The 25332-nt window shown below is 32.8% G+C and overlaps 2 protein-coding genes across 2 annotated transcripts; one reads left to right on the top strand and one right to left on the bottom strand.

Annotated features, from left to right (window-relative positions):
• Positions 1–2978, top strand: LOC112289790 (uncharacterized). Its single transcript, XM_024535385.3, has 3 exons — positions 1–330; positions 753–2113; positions 2420–2978. The coding sequence occupies exons 2-3, from the start codon at positions 770–772 to the stop codon at positions 2588–2590; spliced, it is 1515 nt and encodes a 504-aa protein (XP_024391153.1). The 5' UTR covers positions 1–330; positions 753–769; the 3' UTR covers positions 2591–2978.
• Positions 2979–3325: 347 nt separating this feature from the next.
• Positions 3326–5015, bottom strand: LOC112289791 (large ribosomal subunit protein eL20z). Its single transcript, XM_024535387.3, has 4 exons — positions 4713–5015; positions 4215–4311; positions 3836–3950; positions 3326–3557 (listed from the first exon to the last, which is right to left on the bottom strand). Exons 1-4 carry the CDS (start codon positions 4834–4836, stop codon positions 3501–3503), a joined length of 393 nt encoding a protein of 130 aa, XP_024391155.1. The 5' UTR covers positions 4837–5015; the 3' UTR covers positions 3326–3500.
• Positions 5016–25332: the final 20317 nt, after the last annotated feature.

Below are 25332 nucleotides of genomic sequence, written 5' to 3'. Positions count from 1 at the left end.
AGAGCTGAACGACAGTTGGGATCTTTTTGGGGTGGGGTTGTTAGTGCGACCGGTGGTCGGCGGCCAAGGCGGGAGCTGAGTACCGAGTGCCCGTGTTCAGTCGCCATTCTCGCAGGCCGGCTCGGATCATCACCAAGCAATAATTTTGGTTCCTGCATCGGTGCTTCTCCGACTGAGTCTGGTTGACATTGGGGGTGTCAATCACTCCTCTCAGCTCTGATCCTTGCCTACTTCGCGATCGTCTGCCTCTTCAGCTCCTCTTGTGTTCGATTTCGTGGCTTTGCTGCCTCTCTGCCTCTGATTTGCTTCATATTTGGTTCCGTTTCGGAGGTATGTAGTTTTGTAGGTTTGAATGGTTTTGTAGAAATTCCTATGTGTTTTCTGAGACATGTTTGCAGTTGCGGGGAACTGTTGGTCCCTTTTTTTTTCTTTGAAAATGTAAGTCCAGGTTGGATGTCGATTTTGTTTTGGTCGGTAAGTGTTTAGATTGAGGATTCCTCGTTGTGGTGTTGTCTTCATGGGTGGTTTATTGATTTTGTGATGGAGTTTGTGCTTGTGTTTGTGTGAGTTGTATCGATCGTTTCTGTGGATCTGGTTGGTGGATTATGGATCGGAGGTAACAGAGGATCTCTGCGTTTTGGTGGTTTTGGTGGGATATGACGCAAAGGGTGTCTTTGCGTGGCATTTGTGAGTGTAATGACAAGGTTGGTGAATAGTGGTGATGGATTGACGGAGATTGGTCTTGGGCGCAGATTAGCAGTGTGCAATCATGAAGCGTGGGGACCATTTGCAGCAGGCAGCGGCTCCGTTGAACAACTATCAATTCGACTTTGGTCTGCCGGGTATGCCCAAGCCGAGCGGGAGCCTGAAAGATCAGAGAGCGCAAACGCTGAATTCCGGGGCGCAGGTGTTCGGAGGTTGGTCCGCCTCTCCGGCAGGCAGGGCTTCGAACGGGTCGGGGCCAGACGGAGCATTTGATTTCGCGGGTAGATCTTATGCTGGAGGTAGCTCTAACCCTAACGCGAATGGGCAAGCAAGGCCTCAGACCGGAGGTAGTGCGTCGACTACACATGATTTTTTAGGGGTGCCCAGTTCGGTGGGAGGAGTTAATGGTGGTTACTACGGCAGCGCGAGGCCGCAGGTAGGTAACGCGGGCGGTGTGAATAGTTTCTCGCACCAAACAGCGTCGAATACAAATAAAGGGGGAGTGGATCTATCAGGGAAGGTTTGGGCCCAGTCTACCGCGTCCAAGCTAGCATCGGCAGGTATCCCGGGGTACAAACCGTCTAGTAAAGAGGATGTTTTTGGGGACTTGCTGGGTGGTGCGTTAGGAGGGAAGTCATCGACTCCATTGAAGCAGCAGCAGCAACAACATTTGGCAGCGACGGGTGGAGGGTTCGGGATGAGCAACTTGCAAGCGGCGATGCCGGAAGTAGCGAAAGCTCCGGTGCGAGATGCGAAGCCTGCACAAGCGAAACCCGCACCATTTTCATACACTGCTATGTTTAAGAGCTCGACACCTTCCGCCCAGAAGACCGCGCCCAAGCCCAAGCCCATGGCGAATGCTGGAGGTGGAGATTCATTTTCCGGCTTGTCGTTCTCGAAACCCCAAGCAAGTGCAATGTCGAGCGATCCATTCAATTTCGTAAGCAAGCAGCAAAACATCCCTCCTCCTGCCCAGTCGGTCAAGGCTCCGATCTCTGATCCATTCGCCGGGTCTGCGGGAGGTGATCAGTTCGATTCAATTTTCGGCAGCGGTATGTCCAGTTCTCGTTCAGCCGGTGCTAAGCCTGCACAGGCGCACGATGGTTGGGGTGAGGCATTTGGAGCGGCTGCAGAGAGTCATTCGTTCGAGAACGAAGCCGCGACGACAGAGCTAGAAGGTGTGGGTGCTGCGCCACCGGGGCTGGCAGGAAATTCGGCGTTTGAGAAGGGTAGCACTTTCTATAAGGAAGGGCAATTCCCGGATGCCATTAAGTGGTTCTCATGGGCGGTTGAGCTGTTGGAGAAGGAAAAGGGAAAGAAAGACACTATCATACATGTGCTAACCAAGAGAATGTCGTGCTTCAAGGAGATTGGAGAAATGAAGAAGGCAATTGCAGACGGCACCAAGGTATGGGTACGCTTGTCCAGTCGGCATGTGTATATTCACGTTCGTGGTAGGGCGATGCTGACTCGACGTGTTCTTCAGTAACTGGGGTGCTTGCATAAGTAGTTTGTGAGATAGGCATGGTATTTTTCGTTGAGTCGGTAAATGTGGCTGTTTCTTTCACCCGGATTATAGTGATTGATGACAGTTGAATATATATATATATATATATATATAAAGAAAAAGCTTGTGGTCTGCAATAGCACATGTGCGATTTTTTGTATGTTTACAAGTTGCTGACGTTGGTTTCCACAATGGCGTGTTATGCAGGCATGCGACATGGAGCCAGGCAATGTAGAGCTTCTGATGCAGCGAGCTCACCTGTATGAGAGCTGTGAGAAAATCAAACTTGGAATCTCAGACTTGCGAGAAGTGTTAAAGATCCAACCAGGACACCGTGTGGCATCTCAGACACTCGCAAGACTTCAGAAGATGCTTTAAACTGGCCCTGCTCCCTTCTTGAGGCTTCGTCTTGATCCATGATGAACATCCATCGAGTAAAGCCCAACTTTTAGCTTCACGGTTTATAGATAGAATTTTCGCCTAGTGGGAAAATCTTATAGCACTAATTTTTTACAGAGTAATTTATTGCAGGTACGTATTGCTGCAATAATGTGTCGTACTTCAATGATACGTGGTAATAGGGTAAGGGATCTTTTCGGATCGAAACATGCAAACTGTAAATTAGTACCATTTGTTTGTGTTTGTCACGAACATCTCGGTTGTAGGAACTTGGACGCGGTTGGGGAATTGAAAAGCCATGATTACATTCTTTTGTACTCACATAATGCTGATTCTTTCATCACAATATGACATTTCTTTTCTTTGATTCTGAGTTACATTCAGGTTGTGCCCTGCTCAAGAACGCTGACTTGCACAGGTGCCGAAAGGGCTTAGCATTAAATCGAGACACTGGAATGTTCTCATACAGCTAACCACTTGTTTGAATGAAACGTTTTGATACCCAACCCGCATGGATTGTATATTTGAAGACAATTAACGTCGCAAAATCTCATCCGGAATTGCTATGCTGGAAAAATTCAGTTGTGATAAAGCACAAATTGGTGTGTACTCAGACTTTGTGATGGGGCATGTATGTCACAACTGAGATATTCTGCAATAACCCTCATCTAAAAATCTCCTCGAATCTACAATATAAAATAGCCCAGAAGACAATGCAGTAACAACATTTTTCATTATTCAAGTAGCTAAGAATACACAGTCTACGACTGAAAGCTAGCATGCTCTGCAGCGCATCGATGATATTATGTGAAATAAATCTATAACTGTTTGCCGACAATAAGTACAGTACCATTATATATCCAATTACACAAGGCCTTGAAAACCTAACTTAGAAAAAGCTGTGATTTGCCATCTGTGATCCCCCAAAAATCATGAACACCAATGCCTGCAATACCACAGGGCAAGTATCATTCAGCAAACCCACTTAACTTCTGCAGAATACTTCCCAGATAAACCTTCATCATTCTGTCTCTACTGTAAGTAATGCACACGATGATATCCAGACCTGCTGCACTAGTTGAAAGCTTTTCGATCTGGCTGGGTCGCTCGCTCGATATTACTTCTTTCTAACTAAATCTTCACTAAAATGAAAGAAATTTAGAATTACAGGATGCTTAATTGCACAATTCAAGACAATTTCATGCCATGGGGTAAGACGAGTACCGCTACGACGCAAGCCGTCAGTCCCGTCTTCTCTCTGTAGTCATAGCTAAGACAGAAGAAAATAAAGGCTCCAACATACCAAGGTACTGAGACTATGAAAAACCCCAGAATAAACCTGAAAGCAATATTCGTCTATTAGATGAGAATAATGAGAGAATAACACAACATAGAAGAAGTACAGCCACTCCACCTCCACCTCCACCTCCACGTATGTCAAGACACATAAAAATTACAGAAAAGCTTACTATCATGAACAGGGTGGACACCGCCAACTAGAAGGACAGCGCAACGCTGTGCCTACAAAAGAATAAAAAATCATAAACGAGCAAAACTCCTTCAATTTAAATAGATAAGCAGCTAGCAAGGGTTGGATCCTTACAGAAACCATCCAAATCCGAGACCACAGAAAGGCAACTCATCCGAGTCGTAAGTTCGTCGGTGAGGATTATTTTCCACTGATGAATCTACCGGATATCCTGTAAAACCAATATGAGATACAACGATCAGCAAATCCAGCTGAAATGTCACCTCAAGCAACCCCATCCAATTAATCCTCTCCTACAAACCACCCAAGAAATAGAACACCGTTTTTTCTGTACACCGCTGTCTCTCTGTCCTCTTTGTACTCCTCAAAACTGCAGAAACTAGGGTTCTGGCCCGAGATCTATTCAAGTAACATGAGCTGCCATGTTCACTAACAATTAATCTATCTCTCATACCACCCTCCACCTCGGAACAGCAACAGAAGCAGAAGCCAAACTCCGCAGCCTCCAACACCTCGCGAATCTAAACCCAATCAAACCCTCAAAAACACGCAACTGCGACAACAATCACAACTCACAATTCAAACACAAAGCATGAGCAGAACTTCACGCACCTGGGACAGACGGATTGTAACCACCCTGGTTGTAGTAAGGAGCTTGACTGGGCGGCACAGGCTGCGGCATGCCATGCTGGTTTTGAAATGTCCCATAGTAACCCTCATTCCCTTGCTGCGTCATCACTAAAAACTTGCCAGACGGGCACAATCCCTCCCCTCTCTCTCTCTCGCTCTCCTTCTCGGCTCACGGAGTTTTCCGGTCGTTTAAACCCCAAACCCTTGCTTCCCACCACAACGAAGTGGTAACCCAACGCGAGACCAACTGTGAAGGTGAAGACTCGTGACAGATCCTTGACAAGAGACTCCGCAATTATGAACAAAGTGAACACAGCTCGAAGGGGAAGCGGCGTGGCTCTGGACGCAAACGTGGGTTTCTCCGAATATCTTCACTTCTCGAAGATTGATAAAATCGTAGATTCTACCGAGATCTAGTGGCCGCCAATTCCATGCTTCCAGCTGGATCTTACCCTTGGATGAATGAAACTGGGTGACGAAGCTCGCGGCGTTTGAAGCTCGATGAGGTGGGTTCATCCATACCCACTGAACTAAATGTGCGGTTGTCCCCCCAGAATTAATCCCCCGAAAATTATGGCCCCTGATAATTAATCAAAATTTTGTGATTTTTTTTTCTTGTAATTAAAAATCTCCAAAAATTTATAATTTTTCCTGCAGTGGATAATTATATTTATAAGTAATAATTATTGGATTAAAAATCCAAATATAAAGTTGATGGGATTTCAAGTAAATATTTATTTATTTATTAATTATTTATGGTTAGGTGAATTAAGAGTTTTCAAATGCTTGAGTCATTGGCAATTTCTCAATGAATCAAATAATTATATTTTTCATATTCATGATTGAAGCATTTTTAGTCTTAAAAATGATCCACCTTATTTGTTTACTTGAATCCATTAATAAGAGTAAAATTTCATGTTGTAAATTTTTATCTTTGTTTTACTTTATAAATTAGAGTGCACTCATAGCTAAACTTCAAGTGATGAAAATTGATGTTGATTATAAAATAATCATAGTATATATTATAGAGTACACATAGAGGATTCAATTGACTCTCAAGGATTTTGATGGAATCATTGAAAATTGGAGCCTAAATATAATCTTACAAGTCTCAACTAAACACAAGATTTGACAATCTCTAATCAGTTTTTATTAAGTCGAGAGAAATCTCAACAAGTCTTCATATCCAAGGAATTCTTTTGGAAGGTGATGTCTTCATATCATTGCATCATGAAAAGATGACTTAAACAAGTTTGAAATAACTTATGAATGCTTATAATAAAACATCATGGATCTTTATTTTTATTTTTGTTAAAAAAATCATGAAAAATCAAGTATAAAATCTTTTGATATATAAATATATTTTTATAAATAGATTTTTTTCTCACTTGTCAATATTATTTGTTGTAAAAAAAAGTATTAATTACGAAAATAACAAAGAACATTAAATATTTAGATTTTAGTTGGAATATGTTTCCAAAATTTTAATTAATTATTAAAAGTTGTTTAAGTTTTGAAAAATTGGTTATTGGAGGACAACTATATACACATTTATATAAACATGTGAATTCTTTTTGGAATGAATATATAAAATAAGAGGATTTTTTTATGCTTGAGCAATAGAACTTTGTGAAATTTGGTGAGGAAGAAAGACACCGAGGAAGTCAATAGCTACATTCATTTAGCAACATTGCAGACTTAGCCATTGTCCCACCTCAGTGTAGTTTTTGTTACATCTTTCTAATGGTTCTAACTTGCGCTATAATTATTATTGAAGATATGACTTTATTCTAGTATATTCAAAGAGTGGTAGTGAATAACAATCAAAGATATGTGATAGGATTAAGATTAGAATTAAGATTTGGATTGAATTATGAAAAAGTCATCGATAATTATGCCAATGTAGTTTGAATTGTACTAGAAACAAACAAAAATGTAGCAAGGGGTGGTAACTACAACCTCTATAATAAAAAAATATATGATTGATGTATACTTTTTGAACTTGATATTATCTTTCTAAGAACAAGGAAGTAAAATAGAAATCAATCCAACTAAATCCAAAGAAGGTAAATCTCTTCTATATGGGTATGCAAGGAACTATGTAGGGTTCTTCATTAAAATACAATGCAAACAAATACATGTTTTAAAAGATATAATTATAACAAAAGAGCAATACATGCGTAAATACATTGTCATAGTTTGCTTCATTAGTGACAAAATTAGTCAAACTTCATTCATATTTTGGTTGAATAAAATTAATACCAAATTGTCTAATGGTGGTATCATCTCAAGTAACAAGATAGATCAAGAATTTTTTTGCTTAAGCACTCCAACCTTAGAAGTTTGTGAAGCTAAGGTGCCATTTTTTCCAAGTATGAGATACCTTTTTATGAAAACATGTCTTACAATCCTCCATCTAATTTTCAAATACACCATCCAATAGACAACCATCTCATAGGCTTATCTTGATCTATATTACAAATAATAGAATTTAAGCAAGATATATACATCTCCCCTTTTCTTCCTTCTCTCCCTCCTTCTTAATTTTGGCCCATCAATTGAATTCCTTACTATTATGTATTGACTTCAACATCAATATTGTTATAACAAAGGACAATCAAGACCTCTCAAAATACGATTTGGATTGATAAGTTTAAAGGCAATTCAAATTGTACTCTCTTTGTCCAACTACTATTATTTTTTGTGAAGTATGCTTGAGATTATATTAGGTACTTAGTTGTAGAAGGTAGAATGGAAATTACAACACTAATGTTTTAACAACTCTAATAAAATCTTAAACAAATTTCAATTAAATCTTAATAATTCTAATCAAATTTTAATTAAATTTAAAAGAAATATTAAATAAATTATAAAAATATTATAAAAAAATAATAAATTAATTTTAAAATAAATAATATAATTAAAAAATCTAAAATATATCAAAAAATCTTTCAAAAATATTAATAATAATAACTCTAAATAAATCATAATCAAATTCTAATATAATCATAAAAAATCTTAATAAAATTTTAAATCAATTCTAATCAAATCTTAAATTCTATACTAAATCCTATTCAAATTCTAAACAAATCCTAAATCAAATCCTAAATCCTAAATCATATTCTTTTCAAATTCTAATCCCTAAATCCTAAATTAAATCCTAAAAAAATCTTAACCATAAATCACAACTTAATTAAATCTTAAAACAAACACTATTCAAATTTTAATCAAACCTCAAAATAAATCTTAATTTTTAATTCCATAAATAGATCTTAATTGATGGAACAATTAAAAATAAAGGTTTTAATTATTTAAATATAAAAATATTAAGACTAAAAAATATTTTTGATAATTTAAATATTTATTAGAATTTATAAATATTTATAGGATAAAAGAGTCTTAATAAATCTTGGAGATAATTATTTTAGTTGATATAGTATTTTTACTTATTTTTGAATATTAAGGATTAGTTATTGAAATCAATTTCCACATTAGCATTTTATCTACATGTATTTCTCATTAAAAAACCTATAAATTTTTATTAGTAATTAAAAAAAGTATAAAAAAGAATATTATGATTTTTAATTATTTATATTAAAAATATAATTTTTAGTTGCTTTAAATTAATTCTAATACTGTAAAAAATCACTAAGGCTAAAAATATGGCTTTAAATTGATATTAACATAATAAAAATATTATAGGATTTTTTAGAATTTATTTAGAATTTACTTAGAATATTTTAGGAGTTTATAAGAAAAATTTTAAGACTTTGATAAATTTAAATTTTTACCACCTTGGGAGATATTATGAGGAAATAGAACAAAATCTAAAGACCATTAAAGGTTTTAAGATTAATTGGAAGTTTTTGAATACCATAGTGAAGAAAAAATTATAAAAGTATTAGTTTTATTCATAGTAAATAGGATGACCAGCAGTTAGTCTAGTCTTTATAGGAAGGAAGGTATAGAAGTCCCATTTGGATTGTAGTACTTTGAATATACTTAAGAGAATAAGAGTAAGGGCTTGTGGCCTCTCTAAGATCCATATATACTAAAAGTGAGCCTTGGTAAGGTTCAAACCCTTGATCTATAAGTAAGTTATCCTTGAAATAAAATATTTTCACTTAATATTTTATTTATTTACTGATTATTTTTAAACTTTCATAGTAACTCGGATTTATATGTTTTTTATATCATTAGAAAGATAAGTTTTTTTTTTTTTTTTTTTTTTTTCTTTAAATATATATTTTGTATTTTATATTTATTTTTTATTGGATAAAAAATTAGTAAAAAAATTATAGTCAAGTTTTTGTGTAATTATTTGATTTCATTTATTTCACTTATTTTATGTTTTTTTTCTCTTCTTCTTCTTATTATTTTTTTCTTTCATTCTACACCACTAATTATAAGAAATTTTTAATTGAAGCCATCTTGTAATTTGGATTGAAAGGTGAAATTTACCCTCATACTAATTAGATCTAAATCAAATTTTAAAACAAATCCTATTTAAATCTAAATAAAATCTCAATAAAATCTTAAATCTTAAAATAAATTTTATTCAAATTCTAATCAAATCTTACTTAAATCCTAAATTCTAAAATTAACCTTATTCAAATTTTAATCAAATCATAAAAAAATCCTACTTAGATCTTAATTTAATTTTAAAATAAATCTTATTTAAAATCTAATCAAATCCTAATCAAATCCTAATCAAATTTTAATTAAACTTTAAATATTAAATAAATTTTTAACCAATTATACAAAAACTTTAAGTTTTAATAACTAATAATCTAATTATTGATTTCAATCCAAAATTTGTAAACCTTTCAATTACTTAATGTGATAGATATACATATCTATTATAATAATTACACAAATAATATGAATAGATATAAGTAAATTAAAGTAGATAAACCTAATAATATCTTATAAAGAAGTTTTTTAGAAGCTTCATAGATGTGGTTTTGATTTTATATATGTTTGTAGTTAACTAATAGATTAGAAACTTGCCCAATAAATTAGCTACATGTTGCATGTATTGGTAGCTTGTGGTACAAGTTAAGTATGTGATATATATATATATATATATATATATATATTTATAAATAAATATTTATGTATATATATATATATGTATATATTTATAAATAAATATTTATGTATATATATATATATATATATATATATATATATATATAGTTTATGTGTATGTATATATATATATATATATATATATAAATAAATTCACAAGTCAAATTAGAGGAAGATAATTTGCAATCTTTAATACCAAATAAAAATTTTAACAAAGAATAATAGTCTCTTCTTTCTAAAGAAAAAATCAGTGTTAAAAAAACTAAACTATTAGTTTAAAGGTGGATAGTCTACAACTTTCAAAAAATAATAATAGAAGTGGAGTAATCCATTCACTTTTAAAAATAAAATAAAAACAATGAATTAGCATTTTTGCCAAAATATCAAGGATATAAATCTCAAAGAAAGAAAAACTTAATACATTCTTGTGTCACTTAAAAAAATAGATATTTACTCATAATTAATATAGTACTGAAATTAGAATGTCTATTTTCAAAAAAATAAGAAAACTAAAAAGTCTTAAAACAACACTGAGAACTAAAAACATGTTGATGAGAGTGAAGAAGAATTCACTCTTACTTCCATATATACTATCTAACTAGGAGTTATATGGCGATGTTCTATAAGACCTCCATGCATATTCAACTTGCAAGACACATGTATTAACTTAAAAGGTAAGTTTATGTATATATATATATATATATATTTGAAAGTGTGAGCTATAATAAGTCTCCAATAGTTGAAGGTTTATTCTAGTTCAAGATAAGTGGATTAACTATGTAAATCTTTAGAAGTTATAACTATTAATTTAATCCTAATCCATTCACTCTTTATTCTTCTTAAATAACCTAAGCAATGAAGCCAAAACTCCATTACCAACCCACACTTATAATTAATAAATCACTTGATAAATTCCATGCAATTAAAATTCCTTATTAATATGATTTTATTTTATTTTATTTATTAACTTCTATAATTTATAATTATTTAATTAAAATTCATCCTTGAATAACATTTCATCTTCAAATAATAATTAATCCACATACTTCATCCATATTTCAAATTTCATCCTTCATTAAAACTTCATCCAATATAACGTCATCCATTAATTAACCTAACTTCATCAGCTTGAAGTTCCCACCAAAAGTAGTACAGGTCAAAGCACTTGGCAATTGCCCTGGGTCAGGTCCACTCCGTCTTGATCACAAAATTTGTCACACAATTTTGCTACAGATTACACAAGGACCTCCACTTGTTCAACGCTCCACTGCAACTCCACCTGCCTTGCTGTGATTTGAATCGTAAGCTCAATCTGCTCAAAAGAATTTCGTTCTTGTGCAGATCCCTTCTTGAACCACGCTGATGTAGAAGTTGGAAGATGTCATACGTCGAAGATGAGTTGCTGGGCTCGAGGTTCATCACTCTATGACAGACACGAGTACAGCAGTTGAATCCCCATCGGCTGCATAGGTGAGGACTTCACGTCGAGGTTGCCTCCTTTGCTGTTGTATTCCAACTAGCAATTGCAAGCCGAGCTTCTAATATCTTCTAACTTTTTAAAAACAGCCCTCAGTCCGTTCGTTCCACACCTCAGTTGTTCCAGACTTTGGAACCTTTTGGACATTGAACTAGTATCTGTGCTCTTATATTGTTTCGATGTGCTCGACTTCCAAATTGCAACGCAGTTTCTCTCAATATCACAACCACCTAGCTACCTAACTAACCTATCCACACCATTGAGCAAAAAATCATACCCCCCAGTTTACAAAAAAATGACCGGTGTACTCCACGCACACATAATGTGAGAGCTACAGAAGATCCAGAAGCAATTTGTTGCAGCAAGATTCGATGATGGATGGTATTGGTTGCAGGGGTTAAGACCACATCCGGCTGCTCTCTTTTGGACTATGCAATGATATCTTATTATTGCCCCTTTAGCTTCCAGCAACGAAAGAAATAAGATCTAGACAAAAACAACATCGCCAGCCTTTGTCCACAGCCACCACTTGATCTACAGCTTGCAAGAACTTCTTGAACTACAAATCTCGTACACTTCATGAAACAGATTTTTCGCCATTCACAGCGAACTACTCCAGACTGTATTCGATGTCGCACTGGAACAACCACCCTTGCAACTTCATCCAGTTGCCAATTGCCTCAAGCTATACACCGCGCAGCTCGCAGAAGAATATGGAATCTACGGCGAAAAAAAAACAAAGAAAAAAAAAGAATGGCTTCCGTTCACAACCACTGACCAACTCTCGACGAGCTCCCAGTCCATGCGATGCGCTGCTATACATGCAGTGGACCACCTAGCTGCCACCGCATCCCTCCACGCGATGCGCTCGACGTCGCATCTGAGCCATCGACCATGTCGACAACTACAAAAGAAGACGGACGGCAGCCACACGACCGCAGCACTCTGACCCAAAACGAAACCAACTGCTGTCACTGGAAGACCATGCTGTTGTAACGGAAGCATAGAACGACTTCAGCTGCCCTGCTTGGGTATGCCGAGTCACCAACAGAACATAGACAAGAGTCTAAACGGTAAGAAGAAAAGAAAAAAAAACACTGTCGCACTTCATACAATGCTTTAAGCATGATATAAGCAGAAGGAAAAAAACTCAGCTTCTACTAATGCTGCTACAATGGCCCAGCTCACCGAGCCTGGATTCAACGTAATTCATGGAGCACTACCACAAACACAGAGGAAAGGAAAAAAAAAAAAAAAAAAAAAAAAAAAAACAAACAAACAAACAAAGGGAAAAAACTGAGGTCTCGGGTGCACTTCGCCGGACCCTGGCAGCCTCCTCCTGGAAATTTGGGATTTCACCCTCATTCAGAGAATTTCGGGAAGGTAAGGTATTCTTCCCTTTTTTCTTTCTCTTCCTCGTCTTTTTCTTTTCTTTCTATTTTTTCTTTTTCCTTTTCTCTTCTTTCTCTTCTTTCTCTTCTTTTCTTTTTGTCCTTCTCTTCTTCTTCTTCTCTTCTTCTGTCCTGCTTTCTTTTTCTTCTCTTTTTTGTTCTTCTTTCTTCTCTTTTGATCTTTTTACTTTTATTTTTAATTTTTAACAATATATATATATATATATATATATATATATATTTATGTTTTAAGAACTATTGATAAAATATTTTTTTTTTTTTTTTTTTTTTTTTTTTTTTGACCACAAGGGCTAATTCCATTGAGCCATCATCTAATGTTAGATACAAAAAACATCTCCAATATGGAAATTTGTCTTAACAAATTCTACCTTAGATTGCATATCTGCTATTAGCAATCTATTTTTTATTTCTCCTAAAAATTCTATTACCAACTCATAATTTGTGATTTTAAGCACAATAAGTATATTTTTTTTTATAATAAATACCTAAGTGAATCACAAAGACTACTCTCTCTTGATTTGCACCTTTAATGAAAAATGATTCATAACTCTTTTATGAACTAAATTTATTCTTAGAAGTTTTTGTGGTGTCATGTTGGAAAGTAATATAATATATAAAAATAATATAAAAAGTTATAAAATTTTGGATTTTAATTAAAAATAAAATAAAATACTTATCTAATTTTTTTAAGTTTATAGTTTAAATTTTGTAATTAAAAATAGAAGTTGTAGGATTTATTAGTAAGTAATTTAGAGGGGCTTTGGTATCAAAAGTATAATATTTTTAACTCCTAGGCCATCTCATGTAGGTGGATAATGTAAGTGATAGAAGAATATTTTCCATTTGTTGAAAATCATGTCCAATGGACTTAGAGATATTATTTGAGACCACATTGAAGTTTGGGACTACTTTAGAGTGATCCATTGGAGACAAGATGGACCTTTCAAGGCAAGAAAATCCATTTGAAGTTGGGAGTTTGGATTTAAAAAGCTTATGTTTTGGACTAGAAGTTGGACAGAAGAGATATATGATTTAGGGTTTTGATGAGGGAGATATGGTTGTTTGAAGTTAGGGTGTGAATTTGATACCTATTGTTACTCTTTTGGATATATAGATAGTTGTAGGAAAGCATTTAGGAATCAAAAAGTGAGGTTCAAAAGTTGACTTGAAGAACTACATTTAATATAAAAATAGATATATTTTAATCTAGATCAAAGGCAAAATAACTATTAGAAGTTAGTGTTTAAAACTTAGATTTATAAATAAGTTGTTTTAAATAGAGGTTTTGATTTGGCCCATATCTTGAATTTTTGGACGAATTTTTGGCCCAAAAATTTTATAAGTATAGATGAGTATGTTAAGAAGTTGTACATAATGTTTGAGTATTAGATTTTCAAGATATGATGGAATTACTATGCAGGTGCCTTGAAATTGACATGTTTAGTTTTTGCTTAAAATTAGATGATATTTAAAGACTTATAATGAATTTATGGTTGATTTTTTGTGTAGTTGTAGTCAAGGATATAAGTTAACTTATAAAGAATTATAAATCCAACTAGATGGTTAGATTGGAAGTTATTGAGTGATATATATAAAGAAAGAATCACTATAGAAGTAGAAATTATTTTAGGATATTTAGTTGCATCTTGGGTACTCGTATGCATTCCAGACTTGTGTATTTGATGTAATTGTCTTCTTCAAGACAAGCCATAAATAATATTTGTGTTTTATATAATTGCAATTTTTTTGAGGAATTAGTAATAGTTAGAGGCCTATTGCTTCTTTAAGGCAAACTCTCTCTACTATGACAATAATCAAAGATTTAAAAAATAATCAAAAAAGTGTAGTGTGAAGTAAAACAAATCTCTTCCTAATTGGAAGTCTATTCTAATATATAACAATTTCAATTATCTTAAATTTCTAATATTTTCCTATTAATGTTTGATTAAGTGTCTAAGAAGTTCTCTACTTTCTAAGCATGAGTTAAGATAACTCTGTTGAATAGGTGACTTATTCTAGCACACCATTATTAATTAAGATATGAATTTATTATATAAAATTTCTTCTTAATTTTTCATACAAACTTAAATTATTTAGCCAATTAAATTCATAGTCAACCAACTATAAACAACAATATCACAATTCAAAAAATTACAACAAAACCAACTAATCCACTCACAAAACTAAGACAAGGCATTGAAGTAATTCTATACAAATATCCACTTGAAAGACAATCTTTTATATAATTTAATTTAAGTCTATATATATATATATATATATTATATTAATTTTATTTTTATTTTATTTTATTTTTTCTAACATTAATTATCATCCAAAAATTAAAACTTCATTCCATAAATGAATATTCATCCATAAATGAGAAATCATCCAAGTTTAATCAATGTTCATCTACCGAAACTCATTGATTCAAACCCTAGCTTCATCCAAATTGATTTAAATTCATACAATCAATTTTATTCAACATAACTTCAAACATGTAATTTTTTTGATCTTGCCTATATTCAATGTTGATCTTGAGTTCTTGAAATTCAACACCTTTGCTCCACTCTAGACATAAGCCGTGTGAAATGCTCTCCCTTGTATTGCTTGGTCTTGAACTGGAAGCTGAACCTTCCCTTCCCCTGGTGGTTTGGGTTGCTCCAACCAAGCTACACCACTTGCCTTGTTGACTAGAAGAGTCTCTGATAATGCTCTCTCCTGCTGTGGTTTTGCAATGCCACTGTGCTTTGGACCTCCAAGAAATGATCTCTGCAGCCCGTTGCAAAGATCTCTCCTCCTAACGTTCAAGTGTTCTTCAGCTTGCACAACATTTGCCGAGTTGATCTGTGGCTACAATGCAACAATCGTCCAACGGCACCACACGCCTTCGCATCAGAGGTGGTTAGTAAAAAAATCTCCGCATGAGCGTGCCTTTTGAAAATCCTCTTCCGGCCGCCTTGCTTCAACTCCTACTGACTAGTAAAGGCAGCAACAACGAGGATTCCTCGGTGATGATGTCTTTAGAAACAAAACATAAATCAAGAATGAACACGAAGATCAACAGCAAAACAGCCGAGCACTATCAACAGGGAGGATCTAAATCTGAGAGTCGTAGTGCTGTCGGCAATCACAACAACCACTTGACCAGATCAGCACCCAACTGCTGCACCATTCCGTCACCACCTTTAACGCTAGATGAGTTGAATAAAAAATCTAGAGCAACTTGAAGTTCTACCGCATCCAATGACGAGAATTTCACCGAAACTTGAGCCATGCAATGACGTTGATAGATGAAACAACAACACATTAAAGGCTATCACGCCACCAAATCCTTGCCGCACAGCACCAAGTATCCTTGACGATAGCAGTATTCACCACAACACTCTACCACGACAACATCGATGGTACGAGCAACGACAACCTCTGAGAAAAAAATCCAGAACGAAGACAAAATGAGAGATCGCGAAGTACTGCACAGCAGCACTGCAAAGGAGGCAGGACAAAATAAGTTCAGAGCGTCGGAGCTCGTGGAAAAAAAAAACACAAAAAACACGAGAGGAGAGAGCGGATCCGGGCGACCTGGATCCCTCTGGGCAGTGAGGCTGCCGGAATTCGGGGGGCAGCCTCTCGCCCTCCATCCATCTTTTTCTTTACTCTGTGTGTGTGTGTGTGTGTTTTATTTATTTATTTATTTATTTTTCCCCTTCTTTTTCTGCTTTTCTTTCTGTTTTTGTCTCTTTCTTTTCTTTCTTTTGTCCTTGTTGTTGGATGGTTCTAAATCAAGGATTTCACCTCACCTTCTAATTTAATTTAAATCTTTTAATGTCCGTAAAAACTACTACTATCATATCTAGACTTATATTAGCTAAATTGAGAAAAAGACTATATACTTTGGAATTCTTTCTCAAGGAATTTTTGCAAAAGACCTACTCTAGCCACTACATCCTATTAATTGTTATTTATCTCAAATTCATGTATTCACTCCCTAAAGTAATGACTTTAAGGACCATAAGTGTATTTTTTGCATTTAAACTCACAAGTGAGTCAATTGTGTGACTCTTAGGTAGCAATGTTGTATTACGTGTGTTTTTGCTTGAAAATGCACTAGGTGCCTAGCTGTGGAAGGTAAATAGAAATGTAAGAATAATTCTACTAAGTCTAATAGAATCTTAAATAACCTTAAGTAGACCTTAATAATTTTGATCAAACTTTGACCAATCCAAAATAAACTTAAAAGAAGTTATAAAAGAAACACAAAGAAGTTCTAAACTAATCCCAAAGAAAAATAATAAAAAATCTTAAAGAAATATAAAAACAAACCTTTAAAGAAATAACAATAATTTAAAAAAAGTATTAGAAAAAGAAACCTTTAAAGAAACAACAAAGAATTCTAAAAAAATAATAAAAATAAAATCTTAATATAATCCTAATTAAAGTTCTAATTAAATTTTAATAAAATCTTAGGTCAAATCCTAGATAAAATCCTAATTAAAATCCTAATTGAATATTAATAAAATCCTAGGTCAAATCCTAATGAAATCCTAATGAAATCCTAAATCCTAGACAAACCCTATATAAGTTCTAAATCAAATCACAAGCAAATCCTAGACCAAATCCAAAACCAAATCCTAATCAAATCCTAGATCTTAAACAAATCCTTAATAAATCCTATAGCAAATAGAACCTCAATAATTAATAATCAAAGTATTGATATCAATTCAAAATTTGCATACTTCTTAATATCTTAATTATGAATAAGTACAAGAAAGATGAAATCAATCGCACTTACCAATTGAAAGAAATGCAAGATAATCCAATGTGGTATTACTTGGTCTTCTACTCCAATCTAAAGGTTGAACTTCTAGTGCCAATATCTTCTTTTTGAATTATTGAATTGCCTTCAAATTTTACTTTAAATATTGAAAATAAAATCTAGTATCTATATATATATATATATTTATTTAATCTAATTAAAAAATTTCTAGAAATCTTAGAAATACTCACTGATCTTCAAACTCCAATTTTTGAGACCTTGACCTACAAAAACCTTCATACACTTTGATCTAACAGTTTGATTGATCTTAAAATTTTTATACAAATTAACAACTAACACAACAATGCATTATTCAAAATTCACTTGAACAAATACCATAGAACTCAAGAAAATCTCAAATTTATAAATATATTTTTATTTCTCAAAATTTGAATCAACCAAAAATATTGCTAATTTTAAAAATCTTTTAAAAACTTAATATTGACTCAATTGATATGAACCTAATGTTTAAAAATCTTTCTTCCTATTAACTCTCAAATTCCATTATTTAATCTATAAAAGAACCTTTAAGTCACGATAGATGTATGATTTTGTGCCTTTAGGTTTGATTTCAATCTTGCTTGACAACTAGTCCTCTCTGGATATCAATTCTTAGCTTCTTGAGATAAATTTTGCTAAAATCTATTCTTAATTCGTTTATATATATATATATATATATATATATATATGCATATATTATTTGATTTTTCAATATAATTTTTTTTCCCTTATTTATGACCCTATAAAGTAAGTAGAAGCCTATTTTGTAAAAAGATAGAATTAGCACCCTTTAATTTTATTATCTTTTTGAATATTACTTATATTTTTAAGATGATTTATTATAATATTTTAAAATAAGATATTCTATAATATATTTTTTTTATTTTCTCTTTTCTTCATTAGCTATATTATATCAATTAATTTTGATATAGATTGAAAGACAATGTCAAAAATTTGTTATTGACAATATTACGAGCAGATTCAATAGAAAAATTTATTGCTTAAGTCATTGCATACAATAATGAATGCTTTGAAAGATGCCAAAAATAAAGGTTTGATTGAAAAGATATAAGAAAAATTATGGCAACAACTTCTAAGTTTTCAAAAGCTTACTTATAAGGGCTAGAATTTAAGCAAATTGACACAATATATTTCAAATTTCTTATTAAGCAAAGAAAGATTTGATGTCTTCAAAAACAATTATGCTTATATTGTGGAAAATTCAAGTATATTCTTTAATATTATCTAAAGAAGCAACATAATTACAAAATAAAGAACAATGTTGTCAAAAAAGATAATATGTCAAAAAATAAGTTTTTTAACTATAATAAAAATCATGCAATTGAAATCTTGTATAACATCTAATTGTCATGGACATATATTTATTGTAATTGTTACCTAGGTGATAGGAATAAGTAGAAGTAAGTAAAAGTAGATTAATTTCATAATATCTTTTAGCAAAGCTTCTTAGAAGCTTCATAAATACTGTTTTGACTTTACATGTGTTTATACTTGATTGGTAGATTAAAAACTTGGTCAAAAAGTTAATCACATGCCACACATGTTGGTAGCTTGCAGAACAAGCTAACTATGTGGCGCCTACATAAAAAACTTGCCTTGCAAGTTAAGATACATGTTGTGCAAAGTCAACACGTTTTTGGAGGTCTTATAGAACATCGACACGTAGCTCCTAGGTAAATAGTATATATAGAGGCAAGAGTGAAGCCTTCTTCACTCTTGTCAATTCGTTTCTTGTTTCTAGTCTAGTTTCAAGGATCTCTAGTTTTCTTGTCTTTTGGCAATAGCCATTTCAATTTCTTTCTTAATATTCATATTTAGTTATTTCTATTTTTTCATCTTTCTTTGAAAAAAATCTCACTTGTTTATTTTTTTTTATTAAATTCTTGTCCTTGACAGATTGACAAGGGTGCACTTACAATATCACAGCTTTGTCTAATCTTCATTAAGAATAGATTACCCGTTTCTCTTAATAAGACATATGCATATTAGAAGTTACAGATTACCCTCTACTAAACTGATATTATTCTTAGTATTTTCTTTGTTCTCAAGCCCTCTCTTCTATTTGTCTTGAACAATATTAGACATTTTTTCTTTTCTAAGTGTTATTATAGTAGAACTTCTTAAAATGAAGAGTGTAATGGTACAAATGCAAGAACAATTGAGAGAATTAATGCTTGCAATGCATCAACTCAATTTACTACCATAAAGAGCAACAAGATTGGCAGGAAGTAAAGATATAGAAATGATTGGAGCTGCTTCAACATCTGCACCAAATCATGTCCCTTCTCTTATGGTGGAATATCCTTCTAGTATTAGAGAATCAAGAATTGCCCTACTCGAGAAGTTTGATGGCACCAGATCAAAGTTTAGAGGATTTATTAATCAAGTACAACTTGTGATTGAACTTCAACGCCAAAGCTATTTAACTCTAGGATTGCAAGTCAGATTCATTAGTATGCTTCTTTCAGGTTCAACATTATCATAGTTTTCATCTTTTTTTGAATGATGAGATCTAATATTGGATAATTTGGAGGATTTTTGACGGAGTTTTGATCCATGTATGGAGAATATAATACAATTCATGTTGCAACCAATAAGATCCGTATTTTACAACAAGGCAATCGATCAATAATATTGTACACTTCACAGTTTTGACAACTTGCAACTGATATCAAGTGGGATGATGTTGCACTTATTAGCTAATTTTTCTACAGATTATAATATGAAGTAAAAAAAATTAATGCTTAACTTACCTGATCCTCAAACATTGAGTCAAAGAATTGATTTTATTGTGAAGTGCAACAATCATCTTTTTGAATTCCAATCTGAGAACCGTACAAGTGGACGTCAACGTTACTATAATTCAATAGTAATACCAACATCTCTTCAACACATACATTCGAAAGTAGAGGATATAAAAATTGATGCGATATTCTTTAAACCTCTTACTGAGCAAAAAAAGACTCATCATCATCAGGAAGGATTGGGCTTATATTGTAGAGAACCTAAGCACATTGCTCAACATTACCCAAAGAAGTGACGCAACCATAAAATGAGGAGTATGGCTATCAAAGAAGATAATATGTTGGAAAATGAGTTTGTCCAGCTACAATAGGGATCGTGTGGCTAGAACCTTGTACAACACCTAGTGAAGGTCCTATTCCCTCTCTATGTTTTACGATAAATATTATTCTAGGACCTAAATATCATAAAGCTTGTGCCTTGCTAGATTTAGGAGCCTCAACATGTTTCTTAGATGAAGAATTTGTTAAAAGACATAACATACTTTTAGTGAAGAAAACTAAATTTGTTCATGTAGAAGTCATAGATGGTCGTCTGTTATCTTCATGAGATATTACTCATAAAATCCTTCCTATAGAAGTAGAAACTAATGGTCATAGTAGCTTTGTAATATTTAATATCATTAGATCTCCTTCTAATCTAATCATTTTAGATTTATCATGGCTAAAAAAATATAATCCTAAAATAGATTGGACTTCTTATAGTCTTGACTTTATTAAAAGTATAATTAAGAGCATAGTTGATCAAGTAGAAAGTCATAAGTCTAGTACAATTAAACTTGTATTTCTAGGTGCAAGAACTTTCTTATATGTTGCAAAAGAATGATTACCTTAAGTCATTTATGTCACACATGTTTCTACTGGAGGAAAGACTTCAAGTAGCATTTCAAGCCAATATCAAGATTTTCAAGATGTATTTGAGAAGAAGAATGTGGATAATCTTCCAAAATATTGTTCCTATGATTGCTCAATTGACCTTGAAGAAGGAGCACAATTGCCATTTGGACCAATCTACAGATTATCACAAAATAAGTTGGCTGAATTCAAGGAGTATATTGAAGAGAATTTGGCCAAGAACTTCATGTGCCATTCCAAATCTCTAGCAGAAGCTCTAATTTTATTTGTGAAGAAAAAAGATGGATCATTGCAGATGTGTGTCAATTATTAAGGTCTCAACAAAATCACCATAAAAAATAGGTACCTGCTACTTTTGATATATGAACTCTTTGATTAGTTGAATCAAGCTAAGATCTATACAAAAATAGATCTACAAGGAGTATACAATTTGGTACGCATCAAAGAAGGAGATGAATAGAAGACTACGTTTTGAACAAGGCATGGATATTTCAAATACAACATCATACCTTTTGGACTTACAAATGCATCAACATCATTCCAACATCTAATAAATGATGTCTTTCGAGAGTTTTTAGATGATTTTGTTGTATGTTACATAGATGACATATTAATCTATTCTAAGAACACATAAAAACATGAACTTCATGTTTGTCGTATGTTACAAAAATTAAGAGATGAGGGACTCTATGCTAAGATAGAAAAGTGTGTATTTCACACTACTCAAGTCGACTTTTTAGGATATATCATTTCAAATAATAGACTTATGATAGATCCTAAGAAAGTTCAAGCTATTATGCATTGGAAGATCTCAAAATCGGCAAGAGATGTCCAATGCTTTTTAGAATTTGTCAACTATTATCAGATCTTTATCAAAAACTTCTCTAAAGTTGCAGCTCTACTTATACGTTTGACTTGTAAAGACAAACTTTAATGGAATCAAGAAGCGGAAGTAGCATTTGAAGCTTTGAAGATAGCCTTTGTTTGTGCACCAATCTTGTATCGCATCGATTTTTTTAAGCCATTTTTTATGGAAATAGATGCATCAAACTTTGTTTTGGGTGTCATATTGTCACAAATAGGAACAGATGATAAACTTCACCCAATAGCTTTTCATTCTAGAAAATTTTTAGCAACTAAGATCAACTACGAGATCTATGACAAAGAACTTCTTGCAATCGTGGATTTGTTTCAAGAATGACACCATTATCTAGAAGATGCTCTTAGTCCAATCACCATATATATGGATCACAAGAACCTTGAATATTTTATATCAGCACATGTTTTGAATCATTGCCAAGCTCGTTGTTGTATTACGTATTGTTTTCCTCAAGAATGCAGCAGGCACCTAGTTGAGGAAAGTGAAATTGTATTTCACAAGTAGCTAAGAAATCCTAATAGGTTTTATCTATACAAGAAGAATATAAACTGAATTTTAATTCAAAATTGCTTAAAACACTCTTCTTAGTAGTTTTAACCATACATAAATTCCATAATTACTTTATTACTTTCATATTTAAGTAATTTAGATTTTTCTTATAAGCCCCAATCCTAATCAATGAGCTTTAACAAGCTATAACATCCAATCCAACCATCCACTTGATGTAGAATTTTTCATGCAATTGTCAATGTAAGTCTTCTATATGCTTAAGAATTTTTAGCCCAATCCAACTTATAGATTGTAAGAAAACCTCCAAAAATTACACTAATGTCACTCAGCCACTAACTTAAAAAGTGAAGCAAAAATCCCAGCAATAATTTCTCCCTTTTCAACTATTAACTTTGTCTCAAAATTGATGTGTAGCTTGATCTTCAAGTCTTTCAATACCATGCTAATTTTTACCTTAATCCAATTGATAGATCTTTAGATATCATAGAAATCCTACCCAACTTCAAATTACCACCTTCCAAAACCTTCTTGTGCTAAAAACTAGATATCTCTAAACCACGTCATTAGATTATCACAAAATTTTATATACACTTAGCACACCCAATAATCCAAATAGATTCAAGTTTTTAACTATAGATATCACACCAATTGCACGAACTAGCTAGAATTGCTAGCCCTAATTATATTATATAAAACCCAAATCTTTGATACAAATTGTGATTTTGAACAACAATTGCTAAGTCTTCTAAAACCCCTTCAATATAATTCTTACATCTTTAGAAAGAACTTCAAGCAAGCTCTCAAATCCTAACCTTTGATCTTTAAATGACTCCCTATTTTTCCATAGGCCATCATTTTAGTAGCCAAAGGTCTGATTTCAACCTTGTCTCACAATTGGTTGATCCTTGGGTATCAATGTAATCTATCATAAGTTGTTTTTAGCCCAACCCTATTTTCAACTTAACTCTAGTACCAACTATACTAATTAGTTACCTCTTTTAAGCTGATTATTATAAAAGAAAGATAGTTTTATCAAGATGGCACATTTTGTACTATGTACAAAATTTATTACAAGTGAAGAAACAACTAAGCTCTTTCTTGACAATATCTATTGCTATTATGGATTATCCAAGGATATTATATGAGATAAGAGAACTCGGTTTATATCAAAATTTTGGCAAAATCTTTTCAAGATTCTAAAAGTGTATATAAAACTATCTTCGGCATTCCATCCTCAAATTGATGAATAAATGGAGCATGTCAAATTTTGGAGTAGTATTTAAGATGTACCATCAACTACCAACAAGATGATTGGACAGTTCCTTTGCCATTGGCAGAGTTTGCTTATAATAACACAGTACATTCTACTACAAAATAAACACCTTTCTTTGCCAATTATGGTTATCATCCACGACTTGATATTTTTGACTTTTCAAAACTTGATAATCCTGAGGCAAAAGATTTTGCAATTCATTTATGAGAGCTACATGCAACAATAAAGGCATAGTTAAAAGAAGCTCAAGAACAACAAAAGATCAATGCGGATGTCTATCAAAAGGAACAACGACCATTCCACATGGGTGATAAGGTATAGTTACTTCGTCACAATATGAAGACCACTTGTCCTTGTCACAAGTTAGACTATCAAAGGCTTGGACCATTTTCTATTTCTGCTTAAATCAATCTAGTTGCATATTGTTTACACTTATCAGAGTCAATGAAAAATCCATCTAGTATTCCATGTGTCTCTTCTTGAACCATATAATATAGTGGACATACCAAGAAAAAAACAAACTCCACATCCTCCTATAAAAGTAGACAATAATGAAGAGTTCGAAGTGGAAGAAGTCATAAATTCATGGTGGCACCAAAATAAATTAGAATATCTTATCCATTGGCACAGATATGATATTAGTGAATGCATATGAAAGCCAATAAAGAATCTTGCAAATGCAAAAAATGCGATGGAGGCTTTTCATTGATGACATCCATCAAAATCAAGATGAAAATCTTCCTTATAAAAGAAATAATATCTAAGCAAGATAACATTCTATTTTCAATCCTTGTTTGTAGCTTCTTTGTGGTTGTAACGCCGAGGAGATGGAGAACCAACAACAAGTGGATTCGACTCAAGAGCCTTCGTTTGCTGACCTATCAGACGAGACATTATCATTGTTATAAGTCATTAAATTGACTCATTTATTATTTTAGCATAAAAATATGTATTTAGAATGCTTTAAATCATAATATATAGTAAGTAGTGTAGAAATCCTTAGAGAAATAGAAAATTAGAATGTTAGCGGTAGAAATGGAGTATTAGTAAGTCTTGGAGGTAATTATCTATGTTGGTTTAGTATTTTTATTCATTGTTGAATAATAAGAATTATTTATTAAGAGCAATATTTATATTGGTCTTCTATCTATATGTATTATTTATAAAAACTCTAAATTTTAGTAGTTAGAAGAAGCATGAGAAAGAAGTTCATGTCATTTTAGTTATTGGTATTAAAAAAAATAGGATTTATAGTAGATTTAAATTAATTTTATTACTATAAAAAATCATCAAGATATGAAATTATAGCCATAAATGAATATTAGAATTATAAAAATATTATAATGTTTTTTAGAATTTCTTTAAAATTTATTTAGAATTTTTTAGGAATTTTTAGAGCAATTTTCAAGACCTTGGTAAAAATGACTTTTATCATTGGGGAAGCCATTATTAAGAAATGGAGTAAGATT

This window comes from Physcomitrium patens, chromosome 12, assembly GCF_059467195.1.
Source record: "Physcomitrium patens ecotype Gransden chromosome 12, ASM5946719v1, whole genome shotgun sequence".
NCBI lineage: Eukaryota > Viridiplantae > Streptophyta > Bryopsida > Funariales > Funariaceae > Physcomitrium > Physcomitrium patens.
Note: the sequence above shows the minus strand (reverse complement) of the source record. Positions and strands in the feature narration are given on the sequence as shown.

What these genes read in the sequence shown, in the direction of transcription:
- LOC112289791 (XM_024535387.3), bottom strand. Translation starts at nt 4,836, where the DNA reads ATGACGCAGCAAGGGAATGAGGGTTACTATGGGACATTTCAAAACCAG. An exon ending in TTACAATCCGTCTGTCCCAG is followed by an intron (nt 4,312 to 4,712) that starts GTGCGTGAAGTT and finishes TTGGTTTTACAG; the next exon opens with GATATCCGGTAGATTCATCA. An exon ending in CTCGGATTTGGATGGTTTCT is followed by an intron (nt 3,951 to 4,214) that starts GTAAGGATCCAA and finishes TATTGCTTTCAG; the next exon opens with GTTTATTCTGGGGTTTTTCA.
- LOC112289790 (XM_024535385.3), top strand. Translation starts at nt 770, where the DNA reads ATGAAGCGTGGGGACCATTTGCAGCAGGCAGCGGCTCCGTTGAACAAC. An exon ending in CAATTGCAGACGGCACCAAG is followed by an intron (nt 2,114 to 2,419) that starts GTATGGGTACGC and finishes CGTGTTATGCAG; the next exon opens with GCATGCGACATGGAGCCAGG.